Source organism: Lithobates pipiens, unplaced genomic scaffold (genome assembly GCF_037356315.1).
Source record: "Lithobates pipiens isolate NorthernLeopardFrog02 unplaced genomic scaffold, aLitPip1_a1.2 Scaffold_25, whole genome shotgun sequence".
Taxonomy (NCBI): Eukaryota; Metazoa; Chordata; class Amphibia; order Anura; family Ranidae; genus Lithobates; species Lithobates pipiens.
Genome location: NW_027507787.1, coordinates 148,607,522 through 148,624,683, shown reverse-complemented (window position 1 = coordinate 148,624,683; position 17,162 = coordinate 148,607,522). Strand labels below are relative to the sequence as shown.

Below are 17,162 nucleotides of genomic sequence, written 5' to 3'. Positions count from 1 at the left end.
CACCCTACTCTGGCTCACCCGTTGTCTGCCGGCATGTTCACTATGGACACCTAGTTGTGACAGCTTACGGCTTCACAGCTAGGTGCCCACTGTGCATGCGGAAATAGCGCTGCACATCATGAATGGTGGATGCATTCTTCTGGGACCTGTCACGCGTACCAGAAGACTGCAGGGAGGAAGGAGAACTTCTGCTCCAATCGCCCGGGCGGTCAGAGCGGAAGTGGGAGCGAGTATCTGTCAAAATCGGGTAAACCCTGCTGCCCCAACCCCGCTGCTCAAAAGTGCCAATTGTTCAAGAGGAGTGGGGGATGAGTCCTTAAAGCGGAACTTCCCCTTTTGGATGGAGCTTTTGCTGTAATATTTTGGAATGAGTGCTAAGAGGAGGACTGCCTATAAAGTTATCACATCATCATTTCCTAATCAAAGCATTAGAAAATACATAACTAGCGTAACTAGGGCAGTGAATAGAAGAATAAGGAAGAAAAGACAAAGTAAAGAAATAAACCTGTTATTATTGAGTTGGTGTTGGAATTGAAAATGCTGAAATTTGATTTAAATATATTCCTCAAGCCACAAAGAATATAAATCCACTTTGTGTGCTACAAATACAGTGGGGTAAAAAAGTATTTAGTCAGCCACCAATTGTGCAAGTTCTCCCACTTAAAAAGATGAGAGGCCTGTAATTGTCATCATAGGTATACCTCAACTATGAGAGACAATATGTGGACACAAATCCAGACAAATCACATTGTCTGATTTTTGAAAGTTTTTATTTGCAAATTATGGTGGAAAATAAGTATTTGGTCGCCTACAAACAAGCAAGTTTTCTGGCTCTCACAGACCTGTATCTTCTTTAAGAGGCTCCTCGGTCCTCCACTCATTACTTGTATTAACGGCACCTGTTTGAACTTATCAGTATAAAAGACACCTGTCCACAACCTCAAACAGTCACACTCCAAAGTCCACTATGGTGAAGACCAAAGAGCTGTTGAATGACACCAGAAACAAAATTGTAGACCTGCACCAGGCTGGGAAGACTGGATCTGCAATAGGCAAGCAGTTTGGTATTAAGAAATCAACTGTGGGAGCAATAGTTAGAAAATGGAAGACATACAAGACCACTGATAATCTCCCTCAATCTGGGGCTCCACGCAAAATCTCACCCCGTGGGGTCAAAATGATCACAAGAACGGTGAGCAAAAATCCCAGAACCACGCGGGGGGGACCTAGTGAATGACCTGCAGAGAGCTGAGACCAACGTAACACAGGCTACCATCAGTAACACACTACACCAGCTGGGACTCAGATCCTGCAGTGCCAGACGTATCCCCCTGCTTAAGCCAGTACTTGTCCGGGCCCGTCTGAGGTTTGCTAGAGAGCATTTGGATGATCCAGAAGAGGATTGGGAGAATGTCAGATGGAACCAAAGTAGAACTGTTTGGTAGAAACACAACTCGTCGTTTTTGGAGGAGAGCGAATGCTGAGTTGCAATCAAAGAACACCATACCTACTGTGAAGCATGGGGATGGCAACATGCTTTAGGGCTGTTTCTCTTATATTCACCGACCGACACAGCTCCTCTCTGTAACTAAATGGGTTGTATAGCCTGCCATTAGGAGAACTAGGCAAAATTGTTACACAATACACAGAACTTTTAGTCCCGCCCCAGGGGGGAAGACCCTGTGCTATCAACCCTCCTCACTGCTCCCAGCAGATTCCGTTTTTATTTTGCCTAGTAAGGAGAATGACCTAGGAACCCTGCGGGCCCTCTAGGTCAATGTTTTTGCTGCAGGTTTGATGTTTTGTGCGCAAGCTGAAAGATCCTGAGATCTCCCCAGTCCGGCCATCGAGCGTGAGCAGGCCGCAGCTACGGCTCGGCAGGCCACGACATGCCTCAGCTCCAGAGGTGGTCTGTAAGCTTCAATACTCTGGGGTATACATATGACCGGGCTACTGTTGTCTGGATCACAGTATACCGGGACAGCAGCTACCCTGTAACTGCGCAGTAGTAGGTTTGTGATGGAATGTCTCCCAGCTCTTCAGGATAGGCAAGTACGGCTCTCCCTGCTACGGTGGGGTGAGCAGCTGGGCATTGCCTGGGGGGTCGAATCGGTGACCACCTCACCTCCCTATCTTCACTCTCAAGTCCCTACTTCCCCTCCTTCCCCCCTCTGAGGGGGGTGCATGCATGCGCTGCAGGCGGTGTGTGTGGGGGGGGGGGGGGGTTCGCTGGGTCTCTCACCTATGGGGGCTCTGTGCGGCTGGCGTTGGTCCTGGTCCCGGTCTGGGGGGTCCCAAAAGGGTCTGGGGAGGTTGTTCTGGCTGTAGGCAGGCAGCACTGTTCTAGGTTTATTCTGTCACTGCATGGCCCTGTCCGGAGGCCATCTTGGATGTGGGAAAGCCTGTATTCCTCTGGTGAGCTTCAGCAGCCATCTTCTTTAGGATCTCCTATTAGTTACATCGGCGGCCATTTTCTTGAAGCCTGAGCGTTCGTTTTAACCGCAGTTCTCTTGTGGCAGCATTACATGTGCTCTCACTTGCTGTTTCCTGTGTCCACTGTGTGTACGGGACGTTGGATGGCTCCTTGCTGAACGCTGAAGCTAGCTCTGCAGAATGTTTCACCGCTGTTATAAGCAGCTGCTGCTGACAGTTTTCTCCTCTCTGCAACTGGGAACCTCCTAGGGATTACAGGCACTGCTAGTGGCATTCACAGAACACCCCAGGGTGGTGGGGTGGTGAGTCTAGCACTAAGTAGCCCCCCACGTGGCGGCAGCAGGAGGACCTTGCAGGTGGCAGACAGGCTAGGGTCAGCATGGCTTCAGAAACTGGTGTTTCTTCCCCCGAAATCCAGGCTATAGCAACTGGGTCACCTGCGGATAGCGCGGTGCGCATGGACACCCTGACAGCGGTCCTTGACTCTTTTGTTGCTAAGATAGAGGCGGCGCGTGGAAGGAAAGGTGCACTTAAGAGGCCCCTGCCCCCGTCCTCTGGGGAAAGCTCTGATCCAGACTCGGGCCCTGCAGCGGCTGGTGACCCCTGCTCTGACATTTCAGACAAGGCTGACCAGGATCATTCGGACAGGGAGGATGATTCCCTGTCCGGGTCCGGATGCGACAAAGCGCTTGTTGAAGCACTTAGTACAGCTGTGCGTGATGCCCTGAAGATTCAGGGGCCAGCGGATCCCACTGCTGATGTATGGTCCCTTTTGGGTCCCACAAGCCAGCACATTCACCTAAGGTGTTCCCGTATTTGACTTATTTTGACAAATTCATCTATGGGGAATAGGGTCGCCCGCAACGGACCTTTTCAGTCCCCAAGAATTTGGCCTTGCGTTACCCCTTTGAGGAAAGCCTTCTCAAGAAATGGTCGGCTCCTACGGTCGTGGACCCCCCAGTATCCAGGTTAAATAAAGTAACCACGATCCCGGTTGAGGGGACTCCTGCATTCAAGGATCCCGCAGATAGGGAGGCCGGGCGGTGGCTCGTTCCTTGTTTACGGTTGTGGGGTCAGATGTGCGACCTGTACTGGCATCTGCACTGGTGTCAGACACTGAGTGGGCAAAACTTTTGCACTGCGAATTGGGAGAGCAGAACGCCTCCCCTGTCTGCGTGGAGCTAGCAGACCAACTAGTGCAAGGCCTTAAGTACGTTTGTGACGCGGCCTTGGATACTCTCCTTCTATTATCCAAGGCTTCAGTGTCAGCTGTGGTGCTGAGGCTCCTGATTTGGCTGAAATGCTGGTCTGCTGACCAGGCATCCAAGAAAGCCCTGATGGATCTTCCCTTCCTTGGCGAGCGGCGTTTTGGAGCCTTGTTGGATGACATTAAGAATGCTACTGGTGGTAAGAGTACACTACTCCCACAGGCCAGGAAGGCTAAGGAGCCACGCGACAGGCAAGGGCCCTCTTTTTCCGCTCACAAGTGGCTTTTTCATCCGCCCGGTGCTTCGGCAACACGCCCCCAGCCCGACAGAACGCCCACGGACTGTCAGAGGCATCCCTGGAACCGCAAGCCTGCGACCAAAAGTCCTACTGCATGAAGGTTTGCCCCCACCCACTTATCGGTGACCTCCTTAGAGGCAGTACCTTATGCCCAGTTCTACACCAGAGTCCTGCAGAAGGAGATATTGATGAAATGGGACAAATCTCCGTTGTCCCTGGATCGGCAGATCCAGGTGAGCCAACCAGTCAGGGATTCCCTGATCTGATGGTTGAGGTCCCCGGTGATTCAGTCCGGAAAATAGTTTCTTCCTCTAAACTGAACGGTGATCACTACAGACGCCAGTCTGTCCGGCTGGGGTGGAGTGATGGGGATTCAGTTGGCACAGGGCCTCTGGTCGGCAGAAGAATCCAAGTTGCCGAAAAATCTGCTCGAAATTGAGAGCGATCAGGCTGTGCCTCCACACATGGTCGACATGTCTTCAAGGGCATCCGACCAGGATTCAGTCAGACAATGCCACGGCTGTGGCATACGTAAATCACCAAGGGGGAACAAGAAGCTCAGCCGCTGCTCGGGAGGTTGCTCACATACTTACGTGGGCAGAGCGACACGTTCCGGCCCTGTCAGCCATTTACATCCCGGGGTGGAAAATTGGCAGGCCGACTATCTAAGCCGCCAGATGCTGGACCCAGGAGAATGGGTGTTGCATCCGGAGATATTCCAGCGGCTGTGCCTGAAATGGGGCATGCCAGATGTGGATATCTTGGCCTCCCGTCTCAATCGGAAGGTGCTGAGATTCATGTCCAGGACGAGAGATCCGTGGGGAGACGCGTCAGACGCGCTGGTGGCTCCATGGGATTAGTACCAGCTTTTCCTCCACTGAAACTGTTGCCACATCTACGTCGCAGAGTGGAAGCCGAGGGGATTCCAGTAATCCTGGTTGCCCCTGGTACGCAGACTTGGTGCGCCTGTTGGCAGACGCTCCCTGGCGACTGCCACTGCGGGAGCACCTCCTATCTCAAGGTCCAATCTTTCACCCTGTTTTACCATCGCTGGCTTTAACAGCATGGCTATTGAGAGCCAGGTGCTGGGCAACTGGGGTCTGTCGGACTCGGTGATTCCAACTATGCTGAGGGCGCGCGGAAAATATACCATCGCACCTGGAAGGCCTACATCTCCATGTGTGAGGTGAAAGGGTGGCATCCACGCTCCTTTTCTATATCGAGGATTCTGCTGTTTCTTCAGCATGGAGTGGACCAGAAATTGGCGTGGAGCACCATTTAAGGGGCAGATTTCAGCCCTGGCTGTCTATTTTTTCAGCGACCCCTGGCGTCTCACTCGTTAGTGAGTACCTTTGTTCAGGGGGTATGACATGTAGTCCCTCCGGTGCATCCTCCGTTACCCCCGTGGGATTTGAACTTGGTGTTGTCGGGGCTTCAGAAGCTGCCGTTTGAGAATATCAGGGAGATTCCCCTGTTGACCCTTTCACAGAAGGTGGTCTTTCTAGTGGCCATAACATCGGCCAGGAGGTTTTCGGAATTGGCAGCCTTGCCCTGCAAGTCGCCTTATCTGGTCATCCACAGGGATAAGGTGGTGTTGCGTCCGCAACCGTCCTTTCTAACAAAGGTGATTTTGGCTTTTCATATCAATGAGGACATTGTATTACCATCGTTGTGTCCTAAGCCGAAGCACCCCAAGGAGGCGGCCCTTCACGCTCACGATGTGGTTAGGGCTCTGAAGGTGCACTTGTCTGCCACGGCTCCCTTTCGAAGTCAGACTCACTGTTTGTTTCGATGGCTGGTCCAAAGAAAGGCATGGCGGTCTTGTCGGCCACCATTTCCAGGTGGATCAGACAGATCGTAGTCCAAGCCTACTCCTTGAAGGGGCAGGTGCCCCCCTTTCCAGTCACGGCCCACTCTACAAGAGCAATCGGTACATCTTGGGCCTTCCGACACCAAGCGTCTGTCGCTCAGGTGTGTAAGGTGGGAACCTGGTCGTCTGTCCATACGTTTACCAAGTTCTACAAGGTAGACCTCAGTGCATCGGCTGATGCTTGTTTTGGCCGCAAAGTTTTGCAGGCGGCCGTGTAGTTGCAATTGAGTTTTTTCCTGTTTTTTTTTTTTATAAAAAAGTAGTACTGTTTTTTGTTAACGTACTGTTGCATTACCTCCGCAATGTTGCAGTCTGGGGGATCACTCCTGTTGAGGATGCCCGGTTATATGGTGGAGTTTTCCACACACTGCTGTTTTTTTGTGGGTTTAGTTTCACTAGTTCCCACTTGCCATGGTGGATGAAGTTTTTATGCTGTTTTTTCCCACCCCTCGTTTGGCACTGCTTGGGGACGTCCCATTTAGTTACAGAGAGGAGCTGTCAGTCGGTGAATATAAGAGAAAATAGGATTTTTGTACTCGCCGTAAAATCCTTTTCTCTGTAATTCACCGACCGACACAGCACCCACCCCTCCTTTTCTCTACGTTTATACTGCTTGTTGACGTACTGGATCTGCTGGGAGCAGTGAGGAGGGTTGATAGCACAGGGTCCGCCTCCCTGGGGCGGGACTAAAAGTTCTGTGTATTGTGTAACAATTTTGCCTAGTTCTCCTAATGGCAGGCTATACAACCCATTTAGTTAGGGAGAGGAGCTGTGTCAGTCAGTGAATTACAGAGAAAAGGATTTTACGGTGAGTACAAAAATCCTATTTTCTCTGCAAAAGGAACAGGACGACTGATCTGTGTACATGAAAGAATGAATGGGGCCATGTATCGTGAGATTTTGAGTGCAAACCACCTCCCATCAGCAAGGGCATTGAAGATGAAATTTGGCTGGGTCTTTCAGCATGACAGTGATCTCAAATACACGCCCGGGCAAAGTAGTGGCTTCGTAAGAAGCATTTCAAGGTCCTGGAGTAGCCTAGCCTGTCTCCAGATCTCAACCCCATAGAAAACCTTTTGAGGGAGTTGAAAGTCCGTGTTGCCCCAGCGACAGCCCCAAAACATCACTGCTCTAGAGGAGATCTGCATGGAGGAATGGGCCAACATACCAGCAACAGTGTGTGACAGCCTTGTGAAGACTTACAGAAAATGTTTGACTTCTGTCATTGCCAACAAAGGATATATAAGTATTGAGATGAACTTTTGATTTTGACAAAACACTTATTTTCCACCATAATTTGCAAATAAATTCTTTCAAAAATCAGACAATGTGATTGTCTGGATTTGTTTCCACATTTTGTCTTTCATAGTTGAGGTATACCTATGGTGACAATTACAGGCCTCTCTCATCTTTTTAAGTGGGATAACTTGCACAATTGGTGGCTGACTAAATACTTTTTTTGCCCCACTGTACCTTTGAAAACCCAGATATTACCTTGATTGTAGCAGTGACATCCTCACGGTGCTGTACATAGCCTGCGCAGAGAGCAGAGCTATGGGAGGGGCTCAGCAGGCCCCACCTACTATAGGCTACCTGCAGAAAACGACAGGAGGGGGCTGAGAACTGACCAGCCACCCTGAACAGGGAAAGAGCAGCAGTGACCAGCGGTCCTTATTACAGGAAAAGTCTCGCACTGGATTACTGCACAGTTCTGAAAAAATACACAATTCTCCAAGATTCAAGAATATATATCACTCTTATTTTTAGGCCATATTTGCTTATTCTGGAGTTCACTATAAACTTAATGGGCTGCATCTGTGACCAATAGGTAGGCTCAGGAATGGGCAGGGGAAAGCTAGGGGAGAACTCTAAATAGCATGATGAAAAGTGAAAGATGTTATGTAAAATATTGCAAGCATTATGACATGTTTTTCTAACAGAAGAAAGGAATATTAATAATTTCTGTATTTATTCTTTAGAAATAGTTAGAGGTGACAGTGCCTGGCCACTACCGCTAATCAAGAGTCGTCGTCAAAGGCACTCCTCTGCATCACATCGCAGGCTCAAATCCCTGTCCAGCAGGAAGTCTTCTGGAAGGACACATTAACTAAACTGGATGAAGAGACCAGGGACCATCTAAAGTGTCTGGGCTGGGACACTCAGCAGCCAAAACTAGGTTTTCACTCTTAGAACAAACCATAAGGCATTTTGCGTGCTCTGTGTGGATGAAATCAGGTCTGGTGTAATGCTGTTGATCAACTATAGAGGGCAGCAAAACCGGCCTTCACTTTTTACATCTGTCAAATTTCCTACACTAAAGAGAACCAGTCTTCACTGAATGTGTGAATTAGTCAGAATTACATTTTCTTGAAGTCAAAAAGAGAGCTTACGCCTAACAATCATGTGCAAAAAGTAAATCCTGTTTTTTGGGGGGTTTTTTGTTTTGTTTTTTTCTCTCTAATTTTTCTTGCACCTGATTTGGGTATTCAAAGTAAACACAGCTTTAATGTATATACTAAGCTGAGTAAATATTCTCTGTACTAGTGATCAACCTCTACTCCTTTAGTAAATTGGTCCCACTGTCTCCCAGTTTCTGAGGAGGAATAACCATGTTAAATAATAGTCCATAGAGCAAATGCGTGAGCTCAAGCAGCTCTATACTTCAGTCGATCACTGACTCAGGCTGAAGAACCAAAGTATGTAATGCATAAATATAAAGTAAGCCTGCACTATTGCTGTATAATCATAGGCATTTTACCCTCTTGCATAATCTGAGCTAGCAGTAGTTCTCTTTAATAGACTTCTGAATACAGACTGCTGTTTGGTTCATGTAAAAGTTTTGTGATAACAAAAGTTATATCTTTCTTGTCCATTGAGTGACAAAGTAATTCCGAAACAGCTGAGTTCTATACAACAAATACAAAATGGTAAGCCAGCCCCCTTATAACCCCTACTCTTCACAGCATGCCTCCAGTTTTTTTTGTTTGTTTTTTTTTTTTTTTTAAGTGTCCTAGGCGGCTTGACATCTTTCCTTCAGCTCTGTTGAACAAGAGGTCTGTCTATGTTTTGTTAGTCATCTTCACATTTGTGGTATTTCTTCCTCAATGACCAATCAAGATTCCTTGCTACACAATGCTTGAGCTAGTCACTGTATAGCAGGTATCTGTATAGGCATTTCTTCAGCACTAGCTTCAGGGGCAGAACCTGGACACCTCTCATCTGGAAAAAATGGTGCTGGCCTGAAATGTAACCTTTGGGCCCTGGGCACTGCATTGTGATGCTTTTTTTTTTTGTATCTGTGTGACCCTATCCCTGAATACTCGGTGAGTAAGGCCGGTTGCACTGAAGCATCGGTAGCCACCAAGCAAGTAAATGCGTGAGTGATTCGTGAAGAGAGAATGTTTAACAATATAGCAGGTCTGCCATTGTACCATGTATATCAAACCTGAACATCGTACATTAGTGTGTCTCGTAGCAACTTAGAACTTGAATCCCCTCCACGCACTATCCCCAACTGGTGTGGGCATTTCACCCAAGCTGCCAACCGTTAATAAACAACGTCCAACCTGTGAAAAGAGCGTTAAAGCAGAGTTCCGCCGAAATTCTTTTTTTTTTAAAGTTAGCAGCTACAAATACTGCTGCTGCTGACTTTTAAAATGTGTACATTTACCTGTCCAGGGCACCCCCAATTTCCTCACCCCTGAAGCCGATCTGTCCCTTGGCTCTTGGGTGGCAACACTGCCATCTTCAGTAAGGGAATCAGGAAGTGAAGCCTTGCGGCTTCACATCCTGGTTCCCTCCTGTGCATCATCACTGGTCCCTGAGGTCTTCTGGGACCTGTGTGTCTCCCAGAAGACAGCAGAGGAGGGGCTGGACATGGCGTAGATAACAGCGGAGCCTGCAGTGATCTATGCCCAGAAGTGGAAGCAAATACCTGGATTATACAGGTATCTGCTCCCTCTGAAAGGTGCCAAATGTGACACCAGGGGGGGAGCGTTGAGGGAATATTTGCAGAGTGTATGTCTGCAGACTTTCAGTTTAAGTACCAAGTGTTTCTGTGTCCCAGGGGAGAAGATATCAGGCAACAATATCAGAGAGCAGTCAGCTTCTCCTTTATTGTGAAAGGAGTCGGGTGGGAATCAGGGCATGAGAAAAAAGAGGGTAAATCACATTTGTTACTTATCTGGGTGCTTCTCTATGTTCAAGGCAGACAATTTCCGCATCAGGATCTTAAATAAAATACTCTCCTCCCTCCACTCAAAGACGTGCAGGGAACAGCATTGCATATTTTGTGTTTGATGCAAAGGCAACTTTTGGCTTCCACGAAGGTCTTACGTTGGCGCTGTACTCATGCGGAAAGACTGCAATCATCTTGTTTCCAAAAGGAATATTCCCTTTCTCTCTGCTTAATCGTAGAATATTGTCTCTGTCCCTGCAGTTGAGGAATTTTGCAATAAAAGTGCAAGGTGGTGCACCGGCCGGTGGCGGTCTCCCAGACGTACGGTGCGCTTTTTAGACAAACTTGGGGGAAAACGCCTCTTCACCGTATGTGTCACAGAGCAGTCTTTCAAGGAATGTGGGGATCCCTCGACCCCCTCAGGCAGGCCAGTGAATCTAAGATTGCAGCAGCAGAGTCTGTTCTCGATGTCATCTTGTTTCTGCAGGAGTTGGTTAACCTGCAGCTGCATGGCATCTATGTTTGGGGGAGGGGGAATCCTCCACATTTCTCAGACGGGTCTCTGCATCTGTATCCGCCTCCTTCAGTTTCTGGAAGCCCTGTCTCACCAGGGAGATGTCACTTTTAACCTCCTCAATTCTGGCTGCAAGTGTTGTTTGGCAAGCTGTGACGGCTTCTTGGCAAACTGTGATAGCCTCCAGCACCTTCGCTGCGCCTGCTCCTGTGGATGCCCCCACCCCCGGCATGGTGCCACCATCTTGTCAGGGGAGGGGGGTGGCCATTGTCTTGCTGACTATATTTATCGAGCTTATCCGACGTGTCTGTTGCTCTTTTTGGTGCAGACATGGGAGATACCTGTTGTAGTGGCAATGGAAGTTGGGCCCCCGGCAGCGAGTAGGACCCAAGGATGAGCGGTCCAGGATATTCAGCCGGCGGAGCTCGGGTCACTAGTGTCCTACCTCATGCTGCTCCAGGTCACGCTCCCCCTAATCGACCCCTTTACCTGCGGGGTTAGCCAGGAACAGGTAACTCTGCTCCTTCCCTAGTCAGGCCCTGTCCCCTCAGTGGTAATTGCTATTTCTTGAAGCACTGGACCTTATCTACCTCAGCATTTTTCCTGGCATCCATACTGTGGAATGCTCAGACGATCTTCCCCTAAGAGTTGTTTTTTTTGGACTCTTGTGGAGCAAACATTTCTGAAGGGCCTAACGCCTGTAGGCTTCAGCTGGATTGAGCTTCACTGATGCATGAACTTGCAAACTGTTGATCACAAAGAGGCGAGGCTGTTCAGCTCAAACCCTAAAGAAATATACACTGTGTGGGCTATTGGTTTTTTTCTTGCCTGTCATGGGAAATCCCTCTTCTTCCCCTCTCAGGGCTGTAGGTTGTTGAGGGAAATTCCTCCTTTTGTTGACTCTGTCTTCTCCAGTTTCCCCTTTTGTTTCAGGGGACCTGCAATTGGAGTGAGACATCCAGTTGGTCTCTATGGACCAAGACATCCCTGGCACAACTCCTCAGTGTCTTTGGGAGTATGAGCTCTGCTTGCTGAAATGTCCACATACCTGTGATATTAGTGTGGTTCCCCTAGAACAGACGGTCCCTGCTTTTTTGTAGGATCTCACTGTGAGGCGGTCACCTCTGGGCTTCACTTAAGTATTGCAGGACCTTCGTTTCTGGGAAGATTTGTCAGTTTTGCCCTGTGACAGGTCAAGTGGCCTGATCCCTCTACACTGGATGACACAGGGTGTTACACTAGACTGCACTTAGGCTGCTTTCACACTGGGGCGGTATTCAGGCGTTACAGCGCTAAAAATAGCGCCTAAAAAAAACCGGCCCCTTTCCCTCCAGTGTGAAAGCCAGAGGGCTTTCACACTGGAGCGATGCGCTGGCAGGACGGTGAAAAAAGTCCTGCTAGCCGCATCTTTGGAGCGGTGAAGGAGCGGTTTATTCACCGCTCCTATACCGCTCCTACCCATTGAAATCAATGGGACACCGCGGCAATACCGCCGGCAAAGCGCCGCTGCAGCGGCGATTTGCGGGCGGGTTTAACCCTTTTTCGGCCGCTAGCGGGGGTTAAAACCACCCCGCTAGCGCCCGCAGACCGCTAAAACGACGGTAAAGCGCCACTAAAAATAGCGGCGCTTTACCGCCGACGCCGCTCCCGCCCCAGTGTGAAAGCAGCCTTAGAGACAATGAATCGCTGACTTTCCTCAACTGGTGGATACTGTAAGATGAGGTTTCTGCAACTTGGTACTCCTCATCTCCTGCATAGCAGGAATTTTACACCTCGGGGTGGATCCCTGGATTGTCTGTAGACAGAACATGCTGGGATCCTGTTGCGGCTATCCACTGTAGGGAATAGAGTACATCCAGAGGCCCTAATGGGACCTGAGCTTTGGGAGATAGGTCCTTCTGAGGCTGATCCAGTCTTATGAGGAAGGCCCTTCAGATTCCTTATTTCTGTTCCTAATCAGGTGAATCGTCTGAGCATTGTGACTAAGATTTCTGCTTCTTGCTCCAAGGCTGAGGGTGCATTACTAGTCCAGGGTGACTCTGTGGCTGCTTAAGCCTCATACACACTATCAGATTTTCTGCTGATTTCTTCCATCAGATTTACCAAAACCATATAATATGAGGTCAAACCTTAGGAGTTCCAATGTGTATGTAATCAGGCAGGCCCTTCTACTACATGGTTTTGGTAAATCTGAAGAAAAAAAATCAGCAGAAAATCTGATAGTGTGTATGGGGCTTTAGAACCATGTGCTAAGCTTAGGCAGGATTTGCGGAGTTCTATGCTAGACCCCAGAGTGGATAGGTTCCATTCACATGCATCAGCCTGGGGCTACAGTATACCTTTATCCCTGCCTACCCTTGTACAGATGTCCATCGCTTCTCCTACCTCTTCTTCGGTCAGACTGATTTCATGGTTGGTATACTTTTAACTATCCCTTTAGTATATTCTGCTGTAAGGTCTCACTTCCTATGATCTCTTGTTCCAAGATTGGTTTTCTGACCAGGCAACCCTTTCTTTTCATGGAACCTCCCTTCCCTGAATCTTAAGGGTTAGGTTTTTAAGGCTTGGACCTTCTGGTGGTGACCAGCTGATCTTCTCTTTGTCAAAGTTTCCCTGTGGGCGCCTGTGTTTCCAGGACATTTTTCCCATGTGTTTTTTCTGTTGACCACATTACGTTGTTGGTCTAGATTTTTCCTTCTCAGGTAATTGCATTGTTCCCGTTGGTATATTGGTTCTTGTAACCTCTTTCTGGTTTAAGCTCAGTGTGCTTTAAGTAGTATCATTCCCGTTGGTGGTGATCTCTTCTGTCCTGGTCTGGAGCACCAGGTTGATCTGCTGTATTTTATTGTGTGCCAGTTTTGGCATTGCTCTTCCAGATGTTCCCAAATCTTCCTTGGGTCTGTCATTGGCTGTTGCCCACCCTTTAGTTGGACTCCTTTTGAAATTTAACTTGCATATTTCTGAATTCCTTTGTACTTACCGTGAAACCTTTTCCATTGAGGGACAAAGATGGTTTAATTTTAGTAAAGGTGGAGTCTTGAGTCATGCACAAGCTTGTTGAATTTCTTGCAGTTGGATTTTCCGCTATATTGCCTGGATCTGTTCCTGTCCACCTTGAGGCCTTATCCCTCCTCCTGCTGAGTTCTTCATAATGTAACAATCTAGAAAGGCTGGTGGGAATCCATCATAATGGACACAGCAAATGTGCGGACTGGGGAACTTAAGGCAGGGATGGTGAGAAACCCTTATAATGGGCTCATAAGTTGTGTATACCTGGAAACTCAGCACATGGATAGTGGGAGCCCCTCTTAATGGCCACAGCAGTTGTACAAATTCAGAAATATGAAATTAGGACAAGGCCTTTTTGGTCCAGCTGTGCAGCATTTGACCTTGAAATGCAGAGTTTTACATTATCAATTGTTTAAAAAGTATTTCACATTAAATGCCTACTTCATATGCTGAATTACATATGGCCAGTTTAAACACAGTATATCTTTCTTGTTACATAATGTTTGTAGCACCTATTTAATGTAAACTTTTTTATAGTGTATTTATAATGTCATTTGTAGAAGTATACATTTTGTCTACATATTTAAAATATATTTGTATATTTGTTAATATAGACTGTAAAGTGTTTTTCTAAGATGGAAAAGTGTGTGTATATTGTCATTTATAATTACTTATGATGCTGTGATAATTGTGCGAAAATGAAATGGTAGGAACAACTTTTGTCCCGACTCTCATCTCCATCTTCCCGACTCTATGATCTCTCTCGCCTCTCAGGTTTCTGGCCTTCTTCATCTGCCTCCTAAGTTCTCTTTTGCTTCCATCCTTCCTCATCGTCGTCCTTCACCTGTCTCCATCCTCCTTCCTCATCTATGCCCTTCCTCCTGCATCTATGCCCTTCTTCACGTGTCTCCCCTGTTCTACCATGTTTCTGTCCTCCCTCACCCCTACTCTTCCTCACCTGTCACTTATATTCTGTTAGGTCTTAGTATGACTTAATTTCTGTTCTTCCCTCATGTCTGTCCTCCCACATCCGTCTCCTCTGTCCTCTCAGATCCCTGTCCTGTCTCTTTGACTCTCTCCCATCTCTGTCTTCCCTCACCTGTCTTCTCAATCCTTCAACGTCTCCATCCTCCCCTGCCTCCTCTGTTTTCTCACATCTCTGTCCTCCCTCACCTGTCTCATTGGCTCTCATCCAGTGGCGGCTCATAATCAAGGGTGCAGCGGCACTGCCCCCATCCATGCGTCTGGCCCCCTAATTTACATACAGGGCGCCAGATGCATGGATTCCAATGGAGTTTCTTTTTTTGAAGCATGAGGCTCTAATAGGCCAATGAATATTCGCTATTGTCACACTGATTCTCCTCCCGGCAAATCAGGAAATGGGTCTTGAGACCTGTTTGCTGATTGGCCGAAAGGAGGAGCAATCCTATTGGCCGAGGAGGAGGGAGGAGACACAAGAGAAGCCATCGCCCGGCAGGAAACACTGCCCACACCATTGATGGGGTTAGTTCGGGGCAGTCTGACAGGAGGGAGGATGGGTGGTGTATGCACACACAAAAAAAAACAGCCGCCACTGCTCCCATCTCTGGTCTCCCTCACCTGTTTCCTCGATTCTTTCACGTCTATGTCCTCCCTCATTGCGTTCTGTCGTCATCCTCTTGTTTTCTCACATCTTCTTGGTTCCCAAACATCTCTGTCCTCCCTCAATTCTTTCCTTCCTCCTGTTTTCTCATGTCTCCATCTTTCCTTGCCTCTCGTTTTCTCATGCAGTCATCCTCCCTTAACTCTCTCCTCCATATTCCTATCAATGTTTTCACCCATTCTCCCTAGAGTAATTGCACAAGGGACAGAATATTTTGGGACGGCCACTTGAAGTGAGTCTAGACAGAGATATGTTACAGTAATGGTATCCCTCCTCCTGAAAGGTCTACTGGAATTTCAAAGTGTAAATTTTCTCCATGCAAAGAAAAAAATAAATTAAAACATCACACTGATTTATAGACTTATATTTAATTTTTCCTTTAAGATTTATAAAATACTGTCAAATACTTTGTGAACACAAACTTCTTCTGACAGAATATGAGGGAAGCTGTGCATGGCTGGTCCTCAGTCCTGGACGCAGTTTGGTGTTTGTGAAGAATTATTGAGCACAGTGTCCCAATTCTCTTCTATATTTCGTCTGTAGTCTGTGTGCCTTATCTACTCCACGATTGTCAGTTTTTACTGATTGTACGTCTTGTATAAAAAGTCGGTTTTCATTCATTTAAAAGTATTATCTGCGAGGCTTCCTCTATTGATAACCTCACAATGTGATCTGTCATGGCTTCGCAGCAAAAAATGTTGAGGTCAGTCCACCTTATTCACAAAAAAAAGTCTTGTTATATATTGTAAAGTCCTGTGCGGGGCACTTTATTAAAATAGATCATAAAATGTGAGTTAAGTGGCGACATAAAATATCAAAGAAGTTTTTGCTTGCTTCCATTCATGTAGGTTAACTGGATTCTCCAACTCGGGCATAGCAAAAGTTTTTTATTAACGGTTTCACCATGTTTCATGGGAATATTGCTCTATCGTAAAAATACATTCCAGATGCCCGAATGCCCAGACATGGACTAAATGTGCTAAAACAGTGGGGAAGTCCACTACGGATACAACTCTGGGGCTTCATTCAGCCTATTTTCCCAGAAGAGGTTGCTACTGCCACAGGAGGGGGGGACAAGTGGCAAATGTCTTGGCTTTGGTCCCTTGGAGCACCAACATGTGCAATGTAAAAAGAGGCCCCCCTCGCTGGAGGTCTGTTCACCACAAAGTGAAAAGTCTCTGACATCCCATAAATTAAATGACAATCAGACACAAGAGTCTTAGTCCATTTAGAATATTGTGTTGTAATTCTAGCTGGCTCCTTTCTTCTCCCATTCCTAAAAAAAAAAAAAAAAAAAATACATGTATTATTATTATACAGGATTTATATAGCGCCAACAGTTTGCAAAGCGCTTTACAACATGAGGGCAGACAGTTACAACACAATTTAATATGTATATTACTGGTTATTGTGGATTACTGTGTTTATGAATAACACTATAAATATTCTGCTTTCACTATCGTGACTATACTAATCCTAAATAAGGTTGCTTGGAGTTGTTGCACTTTGTATAATGGTCCGAGTACATTTAAAGCTGTGAAGACCTGAGATGTATTCCTGCAGCTGTAGTGTACCGACACGGCCTGTTCTCAATCAAATATGAAACGGCAATTTCCAGATGCAAAGGCACAATGCCAAAAAGTATAAGGAGTGCAGCGCTATAAAGATACAGAAATAAATTCATAAAAGTCCACATATAAAATCTATGTTAATAGCGTAGAATCCCCACATTTAGCTTCTGTGAGATAAATGTGCATGCACCCTTGACACCACTGTAAGGCTGGGTTCTCATATGCTGCGACTACGGTCCAGCGCGTCCCTGTTCACCATTTAGAATCGTGTCCGAATTTTTGCCTGAATCAGAACCAAAGTTGCACCGGACCCTTTTCTCTTTCGTTAATTGGCGGACACAGCTCGAGTAATCTTGACGGTAGGGTTATTACGCCACCTTCTGGAGAGGACTAGGCAGAACATGTAATACATGTAAAAAACAGAACTTTACAGTTCCGCC

At 47.2% G+C, this 17,162-nt stretch overlaps 2 protein-coding genes across 9 annotated transcripts in view; one reads left to right on the top strand and one right to left on the bottom strand.

The window, feature by feature from the left end:
- Positions 1 to 15,503, top strand: part of VWA2 (von Willebrand factor A domain containing 2) — a 128,310-nt gene extending 112,807 nt beyond the window's left edge. Inside the window, exon 15 of the mRNA XM_077454980.1 lies at positions 7,789 to 15,503. Within this exon, the coding sequence (XP_077311106.1) occupies positions 7,789 to 7,916 (128 nt within the window). The 3' untranslated portion in view covers positions 7,917 to 15,503. The remainder of the gene's footprint in view (positions 1 to 7,788) is intronic.
- Positions 15,501 to 17,162, bottom strand: part of AFAP1L2 (actin filament associated protein 1 like 2) — a 216,822-nt gene continuing 215,160 nt past the window's right edge. For all 8 annotated transcript variants that reach the window (XM_077454971.1, XM_077454975.1, XM_077454973.1 and 5 more), the window contains exon 19: positions 15,501 to 16,427. In XM_077454971.1, the coding sequence (XP_077311097.1) occupies positions 16,401 to 16,427 (27 nt within the window). In that variant the 3' untranslated portion in view covers positions 15,501 to 16,400. The remainder of the gene's footprint in view (positions 16,428 to 17,162) is intronic.